The sequence below is a fragment of the Molothrus ater genome, chromosome 36 (assembly GCF_012460135.2).
Source record: "Molothrus ater isolate BHLD 08-10-18 breed brown headed cowbird chromosome 36, BPBGC_Mater_1.1, whole genome shotgun sequence".
Taxonomy (NCBI): Eukaryota; Metazoa; Chordata; class Aves; order Passeriformes; family Icteridae; genus Molothrus; species Molothrus ater.
Window position 1 is genome coordinate 155469 of NC_071663.1, and position 13861 is coordinate 169329.

At 47.5% G+C, this 13861-nt stretch overlaps 1 protein-coding gene and 1 long non-coding RNA gene across 3 annotated transcripts in view; both read left to right on the forward strand.

Moving 5' to 3' along the window:
* Positions 1-601: 601 nt before the first annotated feature.
* Positions 602-2715, forward strand: LOC129047070 (uncharacterized). Its single transcript, XR_008509031.1, has 3 exons — positions 602-729; positions 1686-1738; positions 2653-2715. It is a non-coding gene; the product is annotated as an uncharacterized LOC129047070 (long non-coding RNA).
* A 540-nt stretch (positions 2716-3255) lies between these two features.
* Positions 3256-13861, forward strand: part of SMARCA4 (SWI/SNF related, matrix associated, actin dependent regulator of chromatin, subfamily a, member 4) — a 41736-nt gene continuing 31130 nt past the window's right edge. For both annotated transcript variants that reach the window (XM_036400058.2, XM_054518145.1), the window contains exons 1-5: positions 3256-3467; positions 7878-8010; positions 9900-10274; positions 11923-12021; positions 13171-13411. In XM_036400058.2, the coding sequence (XP_036255951.1) occupies positions 3279-3467; positions 7878-8010; positions 9900-10274; positions 11923-12021; positions 13171-13411 (1037 nt within the window). In that variant the 5' untranslated portion in view covers positions 3256-3278. The remainder of the gene's footprint in view (positions 3468-7877; positions 8011-9899; positions 10275-11922; positions 12022-13170; positions 13412-13861) is intronic.

Genomic DNA, 13861 nt, shown 5'->3' on the forward strand with positions numbered 1-13861 from the left:
ATCCCTCTGGATTGGGACCCCCCCAAATCCCTGGGACACCCCCAAAATCCCCCAAATTCCTGGGACCCCCTAAACCTCGGGATCCCCCTGGACTGGGACCCCCCAAATCCGGGGATCCCCTCCCCCTTTTCCGCCCCTCCCCCACCGGCGCCCGGCTTCGCTCCCACCCCTCCCCCCCGCCGCAGTGCCGCGCGCTCTGCGCATGCGCGCCCCTCAAGCCCCACCTTCCCCCTCTTCAGTCCCCGCCTTCTCATTGGCCGCGGAGGGAGAACTCCACGCTGATTGGCTGGCTGGATGAGTGACTGACAGCTTAGTCAGGCTGGGGACGGGGGGAAATCGGCCGAGCTCGGCTGCCATTGGCTGCCGCACCGCGGTTGGGCGTGGCCTGTCTTTTCCACCCTCCTTCCCCTTATTGTGGGGGGGCAGCGCGCCGCGTTCCCATTGGCTGCTCTTGCTGTGGGCGGAGCCCCGACCGCCGCGCGCGCGTCCCTCCGCTCGCCTCTCATTGGCCGTGCCGGCACCAGCTCGCCGCGCCATTGGCTGAGCCAGCGCGGTGGGCGGGGCGGCGGCGTGGGGCGGGACGCGCAGGCGCGGGCCCGGCGCTCCCTGAGGCGGCGGCGGCGGCTCCGGCGGCTCCTTTGTTCCCCCTGCCGGCACCGGGCTCGGGATCGCGTCGGGATCGGGTCGGGATGAGCTTCGGGAAGGGTTCCGGGAAGGGCTCTAGCTCCGGTAAGGCCGGCTAAGGGGAGGTGAGGGGAGGATACGGCGGCCCGCGAGGGTCACGGGCCCTTTGTTCGGCACCGGCGGTGCCCTCAGCGCGGGGCCTTGGGGTTCTCCTCCCCCTCACAGGAGCGGGACCCCCTCGGCCCCCTCAGGATCGATCCCCTCTCATAGGATCCCCTCATAGGATCCCCCCTCAGCCCCCTCAGGATTGATGCCCTCTCGTAGGATCCCCCCTCAGCCCCGTCAAGATCGATCTCCCCTCATAGGATACTCTCTCATAGGAACGTTCCTCAGTTCCCTTTAAGATCGATTCCCCTTCAGAGGATCCCCTCAAAGGTTCCCCTCGGGATTGATATCCCCTCAGAGGATCTGCTCATAGGATCCTCCCTCAGAGGATCCCCCCAAAGTGTTTCCCTCATAGGATCCCCCTTAGGATGGATGCCCTCATGGGATCCCCCCTCATGGGATCCTCTCAGAGGATCCCCCCTCAAAGCCCCAGGATTGATTCCCCCTCAGAGGATCCCCCTTCATAGGAACCTCCCTCAGTCCCCTCAGGATCGATCCTCCTTCAACCTCCCAGGATCATTCTCCCTTCATAGGATCCCCCCTCAAACCCCAAGGATCAATCTCCCCTCATGGGATCCCCTCAAAGGTTCCCCTCATAGGATCCTCCCTCAACCCCTCAGAAACGATTCCCCCTCATGGGATCCCCCCTCAGAGGATCCCCCTTCAGCTCCCTCAGGATTGATCCCCCCTCAAAAGATCCCCTCAAAGGTTCCCCTCAGAGAATCCCCCCCTCAACCCCTCAGGATCGATCTCCCCTCATGGAATCCCCTCAGAGGATCCCCCTTCAGCTCCCTCAGGATTGATCCTCCTTCAAAAGATCCCCCCTCAGAGGATCCCCTCAGAGAATAATGAAATTCCCTAATTAATTCGTAATTAATTCTCATTTTTCCCCCCAGCCTGGCATTAGGAGCTCGTCCCTGCGAGGCATCGAGGACTACCATGCCCTTAGGTAGGTGATTTAATAAATTAAATTAAATTAAATTTAATTTAATTTAATCAAAAAGAGGAGGATTGGAGAAAATGTCAAGTAATTAAATTTTGATTATTTAATTGAAATGAAATAATTTTAATGAAATAAAAAATAAATGAAAAAGAAGAGGAATGAAGAAAATTTCAAAGAATGAAATTTAAATTATTTAATTAAACGGAAAAAATTTCATTAAATGAAAATTGAAATGAAAAGGAGGAGGAATGGAGGAAATATCAAAAACTTGATTTTTAATTGTTTAATACAAATAAATAAATTAAATAAATGAAATTAAATGAAAAAGAGGAGGGATAGAGAAAATTTCAAAGAATTAAATTTTATTTATTTAATTGAAATAAAATAATTTTATTAAATAAAAATAAATGGAAAAAGTAGAAATGGTGTAATAAATGAAGAAAATTTAATTTAATTAAATTTTAATTATTTAATCAAAATGAAATTATTTTAAATTTTAATTACTTCATTTTCATTTTAATCTTCATTTTTAATTATTGAATTTTTAAATTAATTTTTGAATTCCTCATGCCTGAGGAGCACAAACTGTGGAGAGTTCCTTGCTCGTTCCTTCACCATGGATTGGGAAGGACATTTCCCACCTGGTGCTCCCTCAGCTCCAGAATTATTAGTCATTAATTATCAATTATTAATTATTATTAATTATTAATTACTCCCGTAATTAACCCCAATCCCCATTCCAGGTGCCCATTCCCAGCTCCTGATGTGAGATGGCCACTCCAGAGCCCCCCCTGGGCAGGACCCCCTTCCTCTCCCTCAATCCCAGAATTTTCAACTATTAATTACTAAATATTAAATATTAATTATTAATTATTAATCTTTAATTATTGCCATAATTAACCCAGATTTCCCCATTCCAGGTGCCCGTTCCCAGCTCCTGATGTGAGATGGCCACCCCGGAGCCCCCCCTGGGTGGGACCCCCGGCTCTCCCTCAGTTCCAGAATCATTAATCATTAATTATTAATATTAATAATGAATTATTCCCACAAGTAACCCAGATTTCCCCATTCCAGGTGCCCGTTCCCAGCTCCTGATGTGAGATGGCCAATCCAGAGCCCCCCCTGGGCGGGACCCCCTTCCTCTCCCTCAGTACCAGAATGATTAATTATTAATTATTAATCTTTAATTATTGCCATAATTAACCCAGATTTCCCCATTCCAGGTACCCGTTCCCAGCTCCTGATGTGAGATGGCCACTCCAGAGCTCCCCCTGGGTGGGACCCCCTGGCTCTCCCTCAGTACCAGAATAATTAATTATTAATTATTAATCTTTAATTATCCCATAATTCACCCAGATTTCCCCATTCCAGGTGCCCGTTCTCAGCTCCTGATGTGAGATGGCCACTCCAGAGCTCCCCCTGGGTGGGACCCCCTGGCTCTCCCTCAGTTCCAGAATAATTAATTATTAATATTAATAATTAATTATTCCCATAATTAACCCAGATTTCCGCATTCCAGGTGCCCGTTCCCAGCTCCTGATGTGAGATGGCCACCCCGGAGCCCCCCCTGGGCGGGACCCCCCGGCCCGGCCCCTCCCCCGGGCCTGGCCCCTCCCCCAGCTCCATGCTGGGCCCCTCCCCCGGCCCCTCCCCCGGCTCCGGCCACTCCGGCCACTCCGGGCACGCGCTGCCGGCGCCGGGCTACGCGCCGGACGCCATCCACCCCCTGCACAAGGTGAGTGAGGAGCAGCAGAAACCCAGAATTCCAGAATCCCAGAATTTCAGAAATGCAAAATTCCAGACTCAAAATCCCAGAATTTCAGAATCCCAGAATTCCAGAATCCCGGACCTCAAAAACCCAGAATTTCAGAATCCCAGACCTCAGAATCCCAGAATTCCAGAAACGGAAAATTCCAGACTCAAAATCCCAGAATTCCAGAATCCCAGACCTCAAAAACCCAGAATTCCAGAAACCCAGAATTCCAGACTCAGAATCCCAGAATTCCAGAATCCCAGACCTCAGAATCCCAGAATCCCAAAATTCCAGAATTTCAGAATCCCAGACCTCAAAAACCCCAGAATTCCAGAATCCCAGACCTCAGAATCCCAGAATTTCAGAAACGCAAAATTCCAGACTCAAAATCCCAGAGTTTCAGAATCCCAGACCTCAAAACCCCAGAATTCCAGAAACGGAAATCCCAGAATCCCAGACCTCAAAAACCCAGAATTCCAGAAACGGAAAATTCCAGACTCAAAATCCCAGAATTCCAGAATCCTAGACCTCAGAAACCCAGAATTCCAGACTCAGAATCCCAGAATCCCAAAATTCCAGAATTTCAGAATCCCAGACCTCAAAACCCCAGAATTCCAGAAACCCAGAATTCCAGAATCCCAGACCTCAGAATCCCAAAATTCCAGAATTTCAGAATCCCAGACCTCAAAAACCCAGAATTCCAGAAACCCAGAATTCCAGAATCCCAGACCTCAGAATCCCAGAATTCCAGAAACGCAAAATTCCAGATTCAAAATCCCAGAATTTCAGAATCCCAGAATTTCAGAAACGCAAAATTCCAGACTCAAAATCCCAGAATTCCAGACCTCAGAATCCCAGAATTCCAGAAACGCAAAGTTCCAGACTCAGAATCTCAGAATTTCAGATACCCAGAATTCCAGAAACGCAAAGTTCCAGACTCAGAATCTCAGAATTTCAGAATCCCAGACCCCAGAATCCCAGAAGGTGGAGAAGAAGAAGGAGAGGAAGATGAAGAAGATGAAGAAGATGGAGAAGAAAGAGGAGAAGAAGATGATGAAGGAGAAGAAGTGAAGAAGTTGGAGGAGAAGAGGTAGAGGAGAAGAAGAGGAGAAGATGGAGAAGAAGAAGGAGAGGAAGGTGAAGAAGAAGATGGGGAAGAAGGAGAGGAAGGTGAAGAAGATGAAGAAGGTGGAAAAGAAGAGAAGAAGGTGGAGAAGATGAAGGTGAAGAACAAGATGGTGAAGAAGATGGAGAAGAAGGAGAGGAAGGAGAAGAAGAAGGAGGTGAAGAAGAAAGAAGATGGAGAAGAAGAAGGAGAGGAAGATGAAGAAGGTGGAGAAGAAGATGAAGAAGGAAAAGAAGAGGATGAAGAAGGAGAAGAAGGAAGAGAAGAAGACGAAGGAGAAGAGAAGAAGGTGAAGGAGAAGGAGATGAAGAAGAAAAAAGGTGAAGAAGAAGAAGGAGAGGAAGAAGAAGAAGAAGGAGAGGAAGGTGAAGAGGATGAAGATGGTGGAGAAGGAGAAGAAGGAGAAGAAAAAACGTGAAGAAGGAGAAGAAGAAGGAGAGGAAGGTGAAGAAGATGGAGAGGAAGGTGAAGAAGATGAAGAAGAAGAAAGAGAAGAAAAAAGGTGAAGAAGAAGAAGGAGAGGAAGGTGAAGAAGATGAAGATGATGGAGAAGGAGAGGAGAAGAAGAAGAAGAAAAAAGGTGAAGAAGATGGAGAGGAAGGTGAAGAAGATGAAGATGAAGGAGAAGAAGAAGAGGAAGGTGAAGAAGATGAAGATGATGGAGAAGGAGAGGAGAAGGAGAAGAAGAAGAAAAAAGGTGAAGAAGATGGAGAAGAAGGAGAGGAAGGTGAAGAAGATGAAGATGAAGGAGAAGAAGGAGAGGAAGGTGAAGAAGATGAAGATGAAGATGAAGGAGTCCAGACTCTCCTCCTCCAAAAATGCCCTGAAAAACCTCAAGAATGGGCAAATCCCTGATCCCACCCCGTTAATGAACTCATGAATTGAGAGATTTTTCCTCCTGGATTTTGGGCAGGATTTATTATTATTATTTTATTTTTATTTTTATTTTTATTTTTATTTTTATTTTTATTCTTATTAGAAAACATCCAGGGAATCGTGCTGGGAGGAGGATTTTTGAGGCCAGAGCAGCTGAAATCTGGAATATCTGGGAATAATAAAATTATTTTCCAATTCCCTGGGAATTCTGTGGTGTGGGATCAGAATTTCCTGCAGGAATTCTCTGATTTTTTGGGATATAATTCCATGGGTTGTGATCAGAGTTTCCTTCAGGAATTCTCTGATTTTTTGGGATATAATTCTGTGGGTTGGGAGCAGAATTTCCTGCAGGAATTTTCTGATTTTTTGGGATACAATTCTGTGGGTTGGGATCAGTATTTCCTTCAGGAATTCTCTGCTAAAATCTGATTTTTTTGGGATATAATTCTGTGGGAATTCTCTGCTAAAATCTGATTTTTTTGGGATATAATTCTGCAGGGTTGGGCGGGTTGGGAACAGAATTTTATCCAGGAATTTTCTGATTTTTTGGGACATAATTCTGTGGGTTGGGATCAGAATTTCCTGCAGGAATTCTCTGATTTTTTGGGATATAATTCCATGGGTTGTGATCAGCGTTTCCTTCAGGAATTCTCTGATTTTTTGGGATACAATTCTGTGGGTTGGGATCAGAGTTTCCTTCAGGAATTCTCTGCTAAAATCTGATTTTTTTTTGGGATATAATTCTGTGGGAATTCTCTGCTGAAATCTGAATTTTTTGGGATATAATTCTGCAGGTTTGGGCGGGTTGGGAACAGAATTTTATCCAGGAATTCTCTGATTTTTTGGGATACAATTCCGTGGGTTGGGATCAGAATTTCCTGCAGGAATTTTCTGATTTTTGGGATACAATTCTGTGGGTTGGGATCAGAGTTTCCTTCAGGAATTCTCTGCTAAAATCTGATTTTTTTGGGATATAATTCTGTGGGAATTCTCTGCTGAAATCTGATTTTTTTGGGATTTAATTCTGCAGGGTTGGGCGGGTTGGGATCAGAATTTTATCCAGGAATTTTCTGATTTTTTGGGACATAATTCCATGGGTTGTGATCAGAGTTTCCTTCAGGTATTTTCTGATTTTTTGGGACATAATTCTGTGGGTTGGGAATCAGAATTTCCTTCAGGAATTTTCTGATTTTTGAGATACAATTCTGTGGGTTGGGATCAGAATTTCCTGCAGGAATTCTCTGATTTTTTGGGATATAATTCCATGGATTGTGATCAGAGTTTCCTTCAGGAATTTTCTGATTTTTTGGGATACAATTCTGTGGGTTGGGATCAGAGTTTCCTTCAGGAATTCTCTGCTGAAATCTGATTTTTTTGGGAATTAATTCTGCAGGGTTGGGCTGGTTGGGAACAGAATTTTATCCAGGAATTTTCTGATTTTTTGGGATATAATTCTGTGGGTTGGGATCAGAATTTCCCGCAGGAATTCTCTGATTTTTTGAGATACAATTCCATGGGTTGTGATCAGCGTTTCCTTCAGGAATTCTCTGATTTTTTGGGATATAATTCCATGGGTTGTGATCAGAGTTTCCTTCAGGAATTTTCTGATTTTTGGGATACAATTCTGTGGGTTGGGATCAGAGTTTCCTTCAGGAATTCTCTGCTAAAATCTGATTTTTTTTTGGGATATAATTCTGCAGGTTTGGGCTGGTTGGGAACAGAATTTTATCCAGGAATTTTCTGATTTTTTGGGATACAATTCCGTGGGTTGGGATCAGCGTTTCCTTCAGGAATTCTCTGCTAAAATCTGATTTTCTGGGATATAATTCTGTGGGAATTCTCTGCTGAAATCTGATTTTTTTGGGATTTAATTCTGCAGGGTTGGGCGGGTTGGGAACAGAATTTTATCCAGGAATTTTCTGATTTTTTGGGATATAATTCTGTGGGTTGGGATGAGAATTTCCTGCAGGAATTTTCTGATTTTTGAGATACAATTCTGTGGGCTGGGATCAGAATTTCCTTCAGGAATTCTCTGATTTTTGGGATACAATTCTGTGGGTTGGGATCAGAGTTTCCTTCAGGAATTCTCTGCTAAAATCTGATTGTTTTGGGATTTAATTCTGCAGGGTTGGGCGGGTTGGGAACAGAATTTTATCCAGGAATTTTCTGATTTTTTGGGACATAATTCTGTGGGTTGGGATCAGAATTTCCTTCAGGAATTCTCTGCTAAAATCTGAATTTTTTGGGATATAATTCTGCAGGTTTGGGCGGGTTGGGAACAGAATTTTATCCAGGAATTCTCTGATTTTTTGGGATACAATTCCGTGGGTTGGGATCAGCGTTTCCTTCAGGAATTCTGATTTTTTGGGATGTTGTTTTGCCCCCTGCAGCCCCTGGACGCGATGCACGAGAAGGGAATGGCGGAGGATCCTCGCTACGGGCAGATGAAGGGGATGGGGATGCGCCCGGGGGGGCACGCGGGGATGGGACCCCCCCCCAGCCCCATGGATCAGCATTCCCAAGGTTGGGATCCTGGGAAAATCCCGGGAAAAATCCTGGGAAAAATTCTGGGAAAAATCCTGGGAAAATCCCGGGAAAATCCTTGGAAAATCCTGGGAAAATCCTGGGAAAGTCCTTGGAAAGTCCTTGAAAAATCCTGGGAAAATCCCGGGAAAAATCCTGGGAAAATCCCTGGAAAATCCTTGGGAAAATCCTGGGAAAATCCCGGGAAAATCCTGGGAAAAATTCTGGAAAAAATCCTGGGAAAAATCCTGGGAAAATCCTGGGAAAATCCTGGGAAAATCCTTGGAAAGTCCTTGGAAAATCCTGGGAAAATCCTGGGAAAATCCTTGGAAAGTCCTTGGTAAATCCTGGGAAAATCCCGGGAAAGTCCTTGGTAAATCCTGGGAAAATCCTGGGAAAATCCTTGGAAAATTCTGGGAAAATTCTGGGAAAATCCTTGGAAAATCCTGGGAAAAATCCTTGGAAAATCCTTGGAAAGTCCTTGGAAAATCCTGGGAAAATTCTGGGAAAATCCTTGGAAAGTTCTTGGACAATCCTTGGACAATCCTTGGATTTTTGGGAGGTTTTCAGCATTCCCAAAATTGGGATCGTGGGAAATGGAGGAATGGTGGCCAAACCCTGGATTTGGATTTTGGGAGGATTTCAGCATTCCCAAAATTGGGATCATGGTGAGGGGAGGAATTGTGTCCAAATCCTTGGAAAATCCTGGGAAAATTCTTGGAAAATTCTGGGAAAATCCTTGGAAAGTCCTTGGACAATTCTTGGATTTTGGGAGGTTTTCAACATTCCCAAAATTGGGATTGTGGTGAGGGGAGAAATTGTGTCCAAATCCTTGGAAAATCCTTGGATTTTTGGGAGGTTTTCAGCTTTCCCAAGGTTGGGATTGTGGGAAAATCCTGGGAAAATCCTTGGATTTTTGGGAGGTTTTCAGCATTCCCAAAATTGGGATCGTGGGAAATGGAGGAATGGTGGCCAAACCCTGGCTTTGGATTTTGGGAGGGGATTTCTTGCTCTTTATTCCTGGCTAAGAGATTTGGGAGCAGATTTCCCTTTCCAGCTGCCTCAGGGATGGATTTGGAATGGGATTTCCCATTCCAACTGCTTCAGGGATAAATTGGGAATGGGATTTCCCATTCCAACTGCTTCAGGGATAAATTGGGAATGGGATTTCCCATTCCAAATGCTTCAGGGATAAATTGGGAATGGGATTTCTCTTTCTAAATGCTTCAAGGATGGGTTGGGAATGGGATTTCCCATTCCAAATGCTTCAGGGATAAATTGGGAATGGGATTTCCCATTCCAGCTGCCTCAAGGATGGGTTGGGAATGAGATTTCCCATTCCAAATGCTTCAGGGATAAATTGGGAATGGGATTTCTCTTTCCAACTGCCTCAGGGATGGGTTTGGAATGGGATTTCCCATTCCAGCTGCCTCAGGGATGGGTTGGGAATGGGATTTCCCATTCCAACTGCCTCAAGGATGGATTGGGACTGGGATTTCTCTTTCTAAATGCTTCAAGGATGGGTTGGGAATGGGATTTCCCATTCCAGCTGCCTCAGGGATGGATTTGGAAGGAGATTTCCCATTTCAGCTGCCTCAGGGATGGGTTGGGAATGGGATTTCCCATTCCAGCTGCCTCAGGGATGGGTTGAGGGTGGGATTTCCCATTCCAAATGCTTCAGGGATAAATTGGGAATGGGATTTCCCATTCCAGTTGCCTCAGGGATGGGTTGGGAATGGGATTTCCCATTCCAACTGCCTCAGGGATGGGTTGGGAATGGGATTTCCCATTCCAGCTGCCTCAGGGATGGGTTGGGAATGGGATTTCCCATTCCAGCTGCCTCAGGGATGGATCCAACAGCTCCCCGCCCGTTTCTCTTTGCCGTACAGGTTACCCATCCCCTCTGGGTGGCTCCGAGCACGCCTCCAGCCCGGTGCCGTCCAACGGCCCCTCCAGCAGCTCCGCCGGCGGCTCCGGCGCCGCCCTGGACGGTTCCGGTTCCGACTCCCCGGCCTTGGGCCGGGGCCCTTCCCCGTTCAACGCCGCCCAGCTGCACCAGCTGCGCGCCCAAATCATGGCCTACAAGCTGCTGGCGCGAGGGCAGCCCCTTCCAGAGCATCTCCAGGTGGCCGTGCAGGGCAAACGGCCCCTGCCGGGGATGCAGCCGCAGATTCCTGCTCTACCTCCGCCCGCCGGAGCCGCACAGGGCCCGGGGCAAGCGCCCGGAGCGGGGCCGGCGCCGCCCGGGTATTCCAGACCTCACGGTGAGGAGGAGGGGATGGGGGCCACGGGGAGGGGTCTGGGGGTGGCTGGGGTGAGGTGGGGAGGGGTTCAGGGGGGGTTTGGGGGGTCTGAGGGGGGTTTGAGGCGTTCTGTTCTGGGAGATGTGAGAAGTTCGGCCCTTTTCATCCTGGGATCTGTGGGGAGCTCATCCTCGTTCTGTCCTGAGGGATCTCTGGGGAGTTTGTCCCATTCTGTCCTGGGGTATGTGAGGAACTCATCCCTTTTCATCCTGGGATTTGTGGGGAGTTTGTCCTGTTCCATCCTGGGATATGTGAGGAACTCATCCCTTTTCTTCCTGGGATTTGTGGGCAGTTTGTCCCATTCTGTCCTGGGGTATGTGAGGAGCTCATCCCTTCTCATCCTGGGATCTGTGGGGAGTTTGTCCTTGTTCTGTCCTGAGGGATTTGTGGGGAGTTTGTCCCATTCTGTCCTGGGGTATGTGAGGAACTCATCCCTTTTCATCCTGGGATCTGTGGGCAGTTTGTCCTGTTCCATACTGGGATATGTGGGGAGTTTATTCTGTTCTGTCCTGAGGGATCTGAGGGGAGTTTGTTCTGTTCCATCCTGGGATCTGTGGGCAGTTTGTCCCATTCTGTCCTGAGGGATCTGTGGGCAGTTTGTCCTGTTCCATACTGGGATATGTGAGGAACTCATTCCTTTTCTTCCTGGGATTTGTGGGCAGTTTGTCCCATTCTGTCCTGAGGGATCTGAGGGGAGTTTGTCCCATTTGATCCTGGGACATGTGGGGAGTTTGTCCCGTTCCATCCTGGGACATGTGGGGAGTTTGTCCCGTTCCATCCTGGGATCTTTGGGCAGTTTGTCCTTGTTCTGTCCTGAGGGATCTGTGGGGAGTTTGTCCCATTCCATCCTGGGATCTTTGGGGAGCTCATTTGATTCCATCCTGGAATCTGTGGGGAGTTTGTTCTGTTCTGTCCTGAGGGATCTGAGGGGAGTTTGTCCCATTTGATCCTGGGACATGTGGGGAGTTTGTCCTGTTCCATCCTGAGGGATCTGTGGGGAGTTTGTCCCATTCTGTCCTGAGGGGTCTGTGGGGAGTTTGTCCCATTCTGTCCTGAGGGATCTTTGGGGATCTCCATCTGTTTCCATCCTGGGATCTGTGAGGAGTTTGTCCCGTTCTGTCCTGATCCCAGTTTGCCCCAGTTTGGCCCAGTTTGAGTTTCCTCCTCTCCATCCGGGGATATCCAAGGGGAGTTTGTCCCACTTGGTCCCATTTGTTCCCAGTTTGCCCCAGTTTGAGTTTCCTCCTCCTCTCCATCCTGGGATATCCAAGGGGAGTTTATCCCATTTGGTCCCATTTGGTCCCATTTGTTCCCAGTTTGGCCCAGTTTGAGTTTCCTCCTTCTCCTCTCCCATCCTGGGGTATCCAAGTGGAGCTTGTCCCACTTGGTCCCAGTTTGCCCCAGTTTGCCCCAGTTTGAGTTTCCTCCTCCCCTCCCATCCACGTCCTTGTCCATTCCAAAATTTGGGATTTAGGATCCATCCAAACTCCTCCAGGAATCATCAAAATCCTCATGAAATTTCCTTTTTTTTTCCCTTTTTCCCCCTTTTTTTTTCCCTTTTCTTCCCATTTTTTCCCCCATTTTTTCCCTAATTTTTGGGAATTTTCAGGAATAGGAGGGCCCAACATGCCCCCTCCTGGACCCTCAGGAGTTCCCCCCGGAATGCCGGGACAGCCCCCAGGGGGCCCCCCCAAACCCTGGCCTGAAGGTAAGACCCAAATTTCACCAAATTCCTGCGAATTCACCCCAAATTTCTCAGCTCTGGGAGGGTGGGAATGGAAGAAAATTCCTGGTTCAAATCCTGGGGTTGGGGCTGGAATTCTTTAAACGAGGTTTCACTTCTTTTGCAGGGTGTGCTCATTCCTAGATAAATATTTGGAATTTTTTTTGGGGGGGGGGGGGAGAATTTGGAGGTTTTTTGGGGATTGTGCTTCATTTTCTGGAAATTTGGGGAATTTGGGGCTGATTTCCAGCCAAATAATTGGATTTTTTGGGGGGATTTAAGGTCGATTTCCAGGAGTTTTGGGTGAAATTGGGATGAATTTCTCCACCAGCTCATTCCAAGTCAGATCTTCAAATTTTTGTGTAATTCACCTTAATTCCTGCCCAAATAATTTGATTTTTTTTGGGGATTTAGGGTTGATTTCCAGGTTTATAATAGAAATATAAATAGGAGTTTAGTTCCAGGTAACTAATAGGAATTTTGGGTGAAATTGGGATGAATTTCCCCCTAAATTCTGCATTTACTCCACAACCTCATTCTAAGTCAGATCCTCAAATTTTTGTCTAACTCCCCTTAATTCCTGCCCAAATAATTCCCTTTTTTTGGTCAAATTTGCACCCCAAACCCCCAGGAAAACCTCACCCATACCCACATCTGGAAATTCCAAAATTCTCTTTTCCCACAGCTCCGCTGTTGACCAAATAAATAGAATTTTTTGGGGGGGTTTTCCTCATATCTAATAGGAATTTTGGGTGAAACTGGGAGAAATTTCCCCTTAAATTCTGCAGTTACTCCACAACCTCATTCCAAGTCAGATCCTCAAATTTTCAATCCCTGCCCAAACAAATCGATTTTTTTTTTTTTTTTTTTTTTGAGGATTTAGGGTCGATTTCCTCATAACTAAGAGGAAAAACAAGAACTTTTCAAATTCTAAGAACAAAATAAGAATTTTGCTTGAAACTGGGGGACCGACTCCTCCACGATTAAGACACTCCCAATTTTTCTCCTATCCCTCTTATTTCTACTCTAATAATCCGATTTATTTTTTTGCTTTTTAGGGGTCAAATTTGAACTTTAAACCCTCACGAAATTGCCAAAAATTCCATTTTTTTTGGTGTTTTTTCGTCCCCACAGGGCCGCTGTCGGCGGCGGCTCCGGGCGGGGCCCCCCAGAAGCTGCTGCCGCCCCCCCCCGCCGGCCGCCCGTCCCCGGTGCCCCCGGCCGTGCCCCCGGCGTCCCCCGGGCCGCCCCCGCCCTCGCCGGGGCAGCCGGCGCCGCCGGCGCTGCCCATGCACCCCAAGCAGAACCGCATCACGCCCATCCAGAAACCGCGCGGGCTCGACCCCGTGGAGATCCTGCAGGAGAGGGAGTACAGGTACGGCCGCCGGCGGCGGGGGGGCGGGGCCTTCTGCGGGAGACCTTCTGGAATCTTCTGCATCCTTCTCCATTGCTTTCCTTCTTCATGAGACCTTCTGGAATGTTCTGCATCCTTCTCCTTTTCTCCATTGCTCTCCTTCTGCGGGAGACCTTCTGGAACCTTCTGCATCCTTCTGCATTGCTCTCCTTCTTCCTGAGACCTTCTGGAGTCTTCTGCCTTCTCCTTTTCTCCATTGCTCTCCTTCTTCATGAGACCTTCTGGAATCTTCTGCCTTCTCCTTTTCTCCATTGCTTTTCTTCTTGAGACCTTCTGGAATCTTCTACATCCTTCTCCATTGCTCTCCTTCTTCATGAGACCTTCTGGAATCTTCTACATCCTTCTCCATTGCTCTCCTTCTTCGGGAGACCTTCTGGAACCTTCTGCATCCTTCTCCATTGCTCTCCTTCT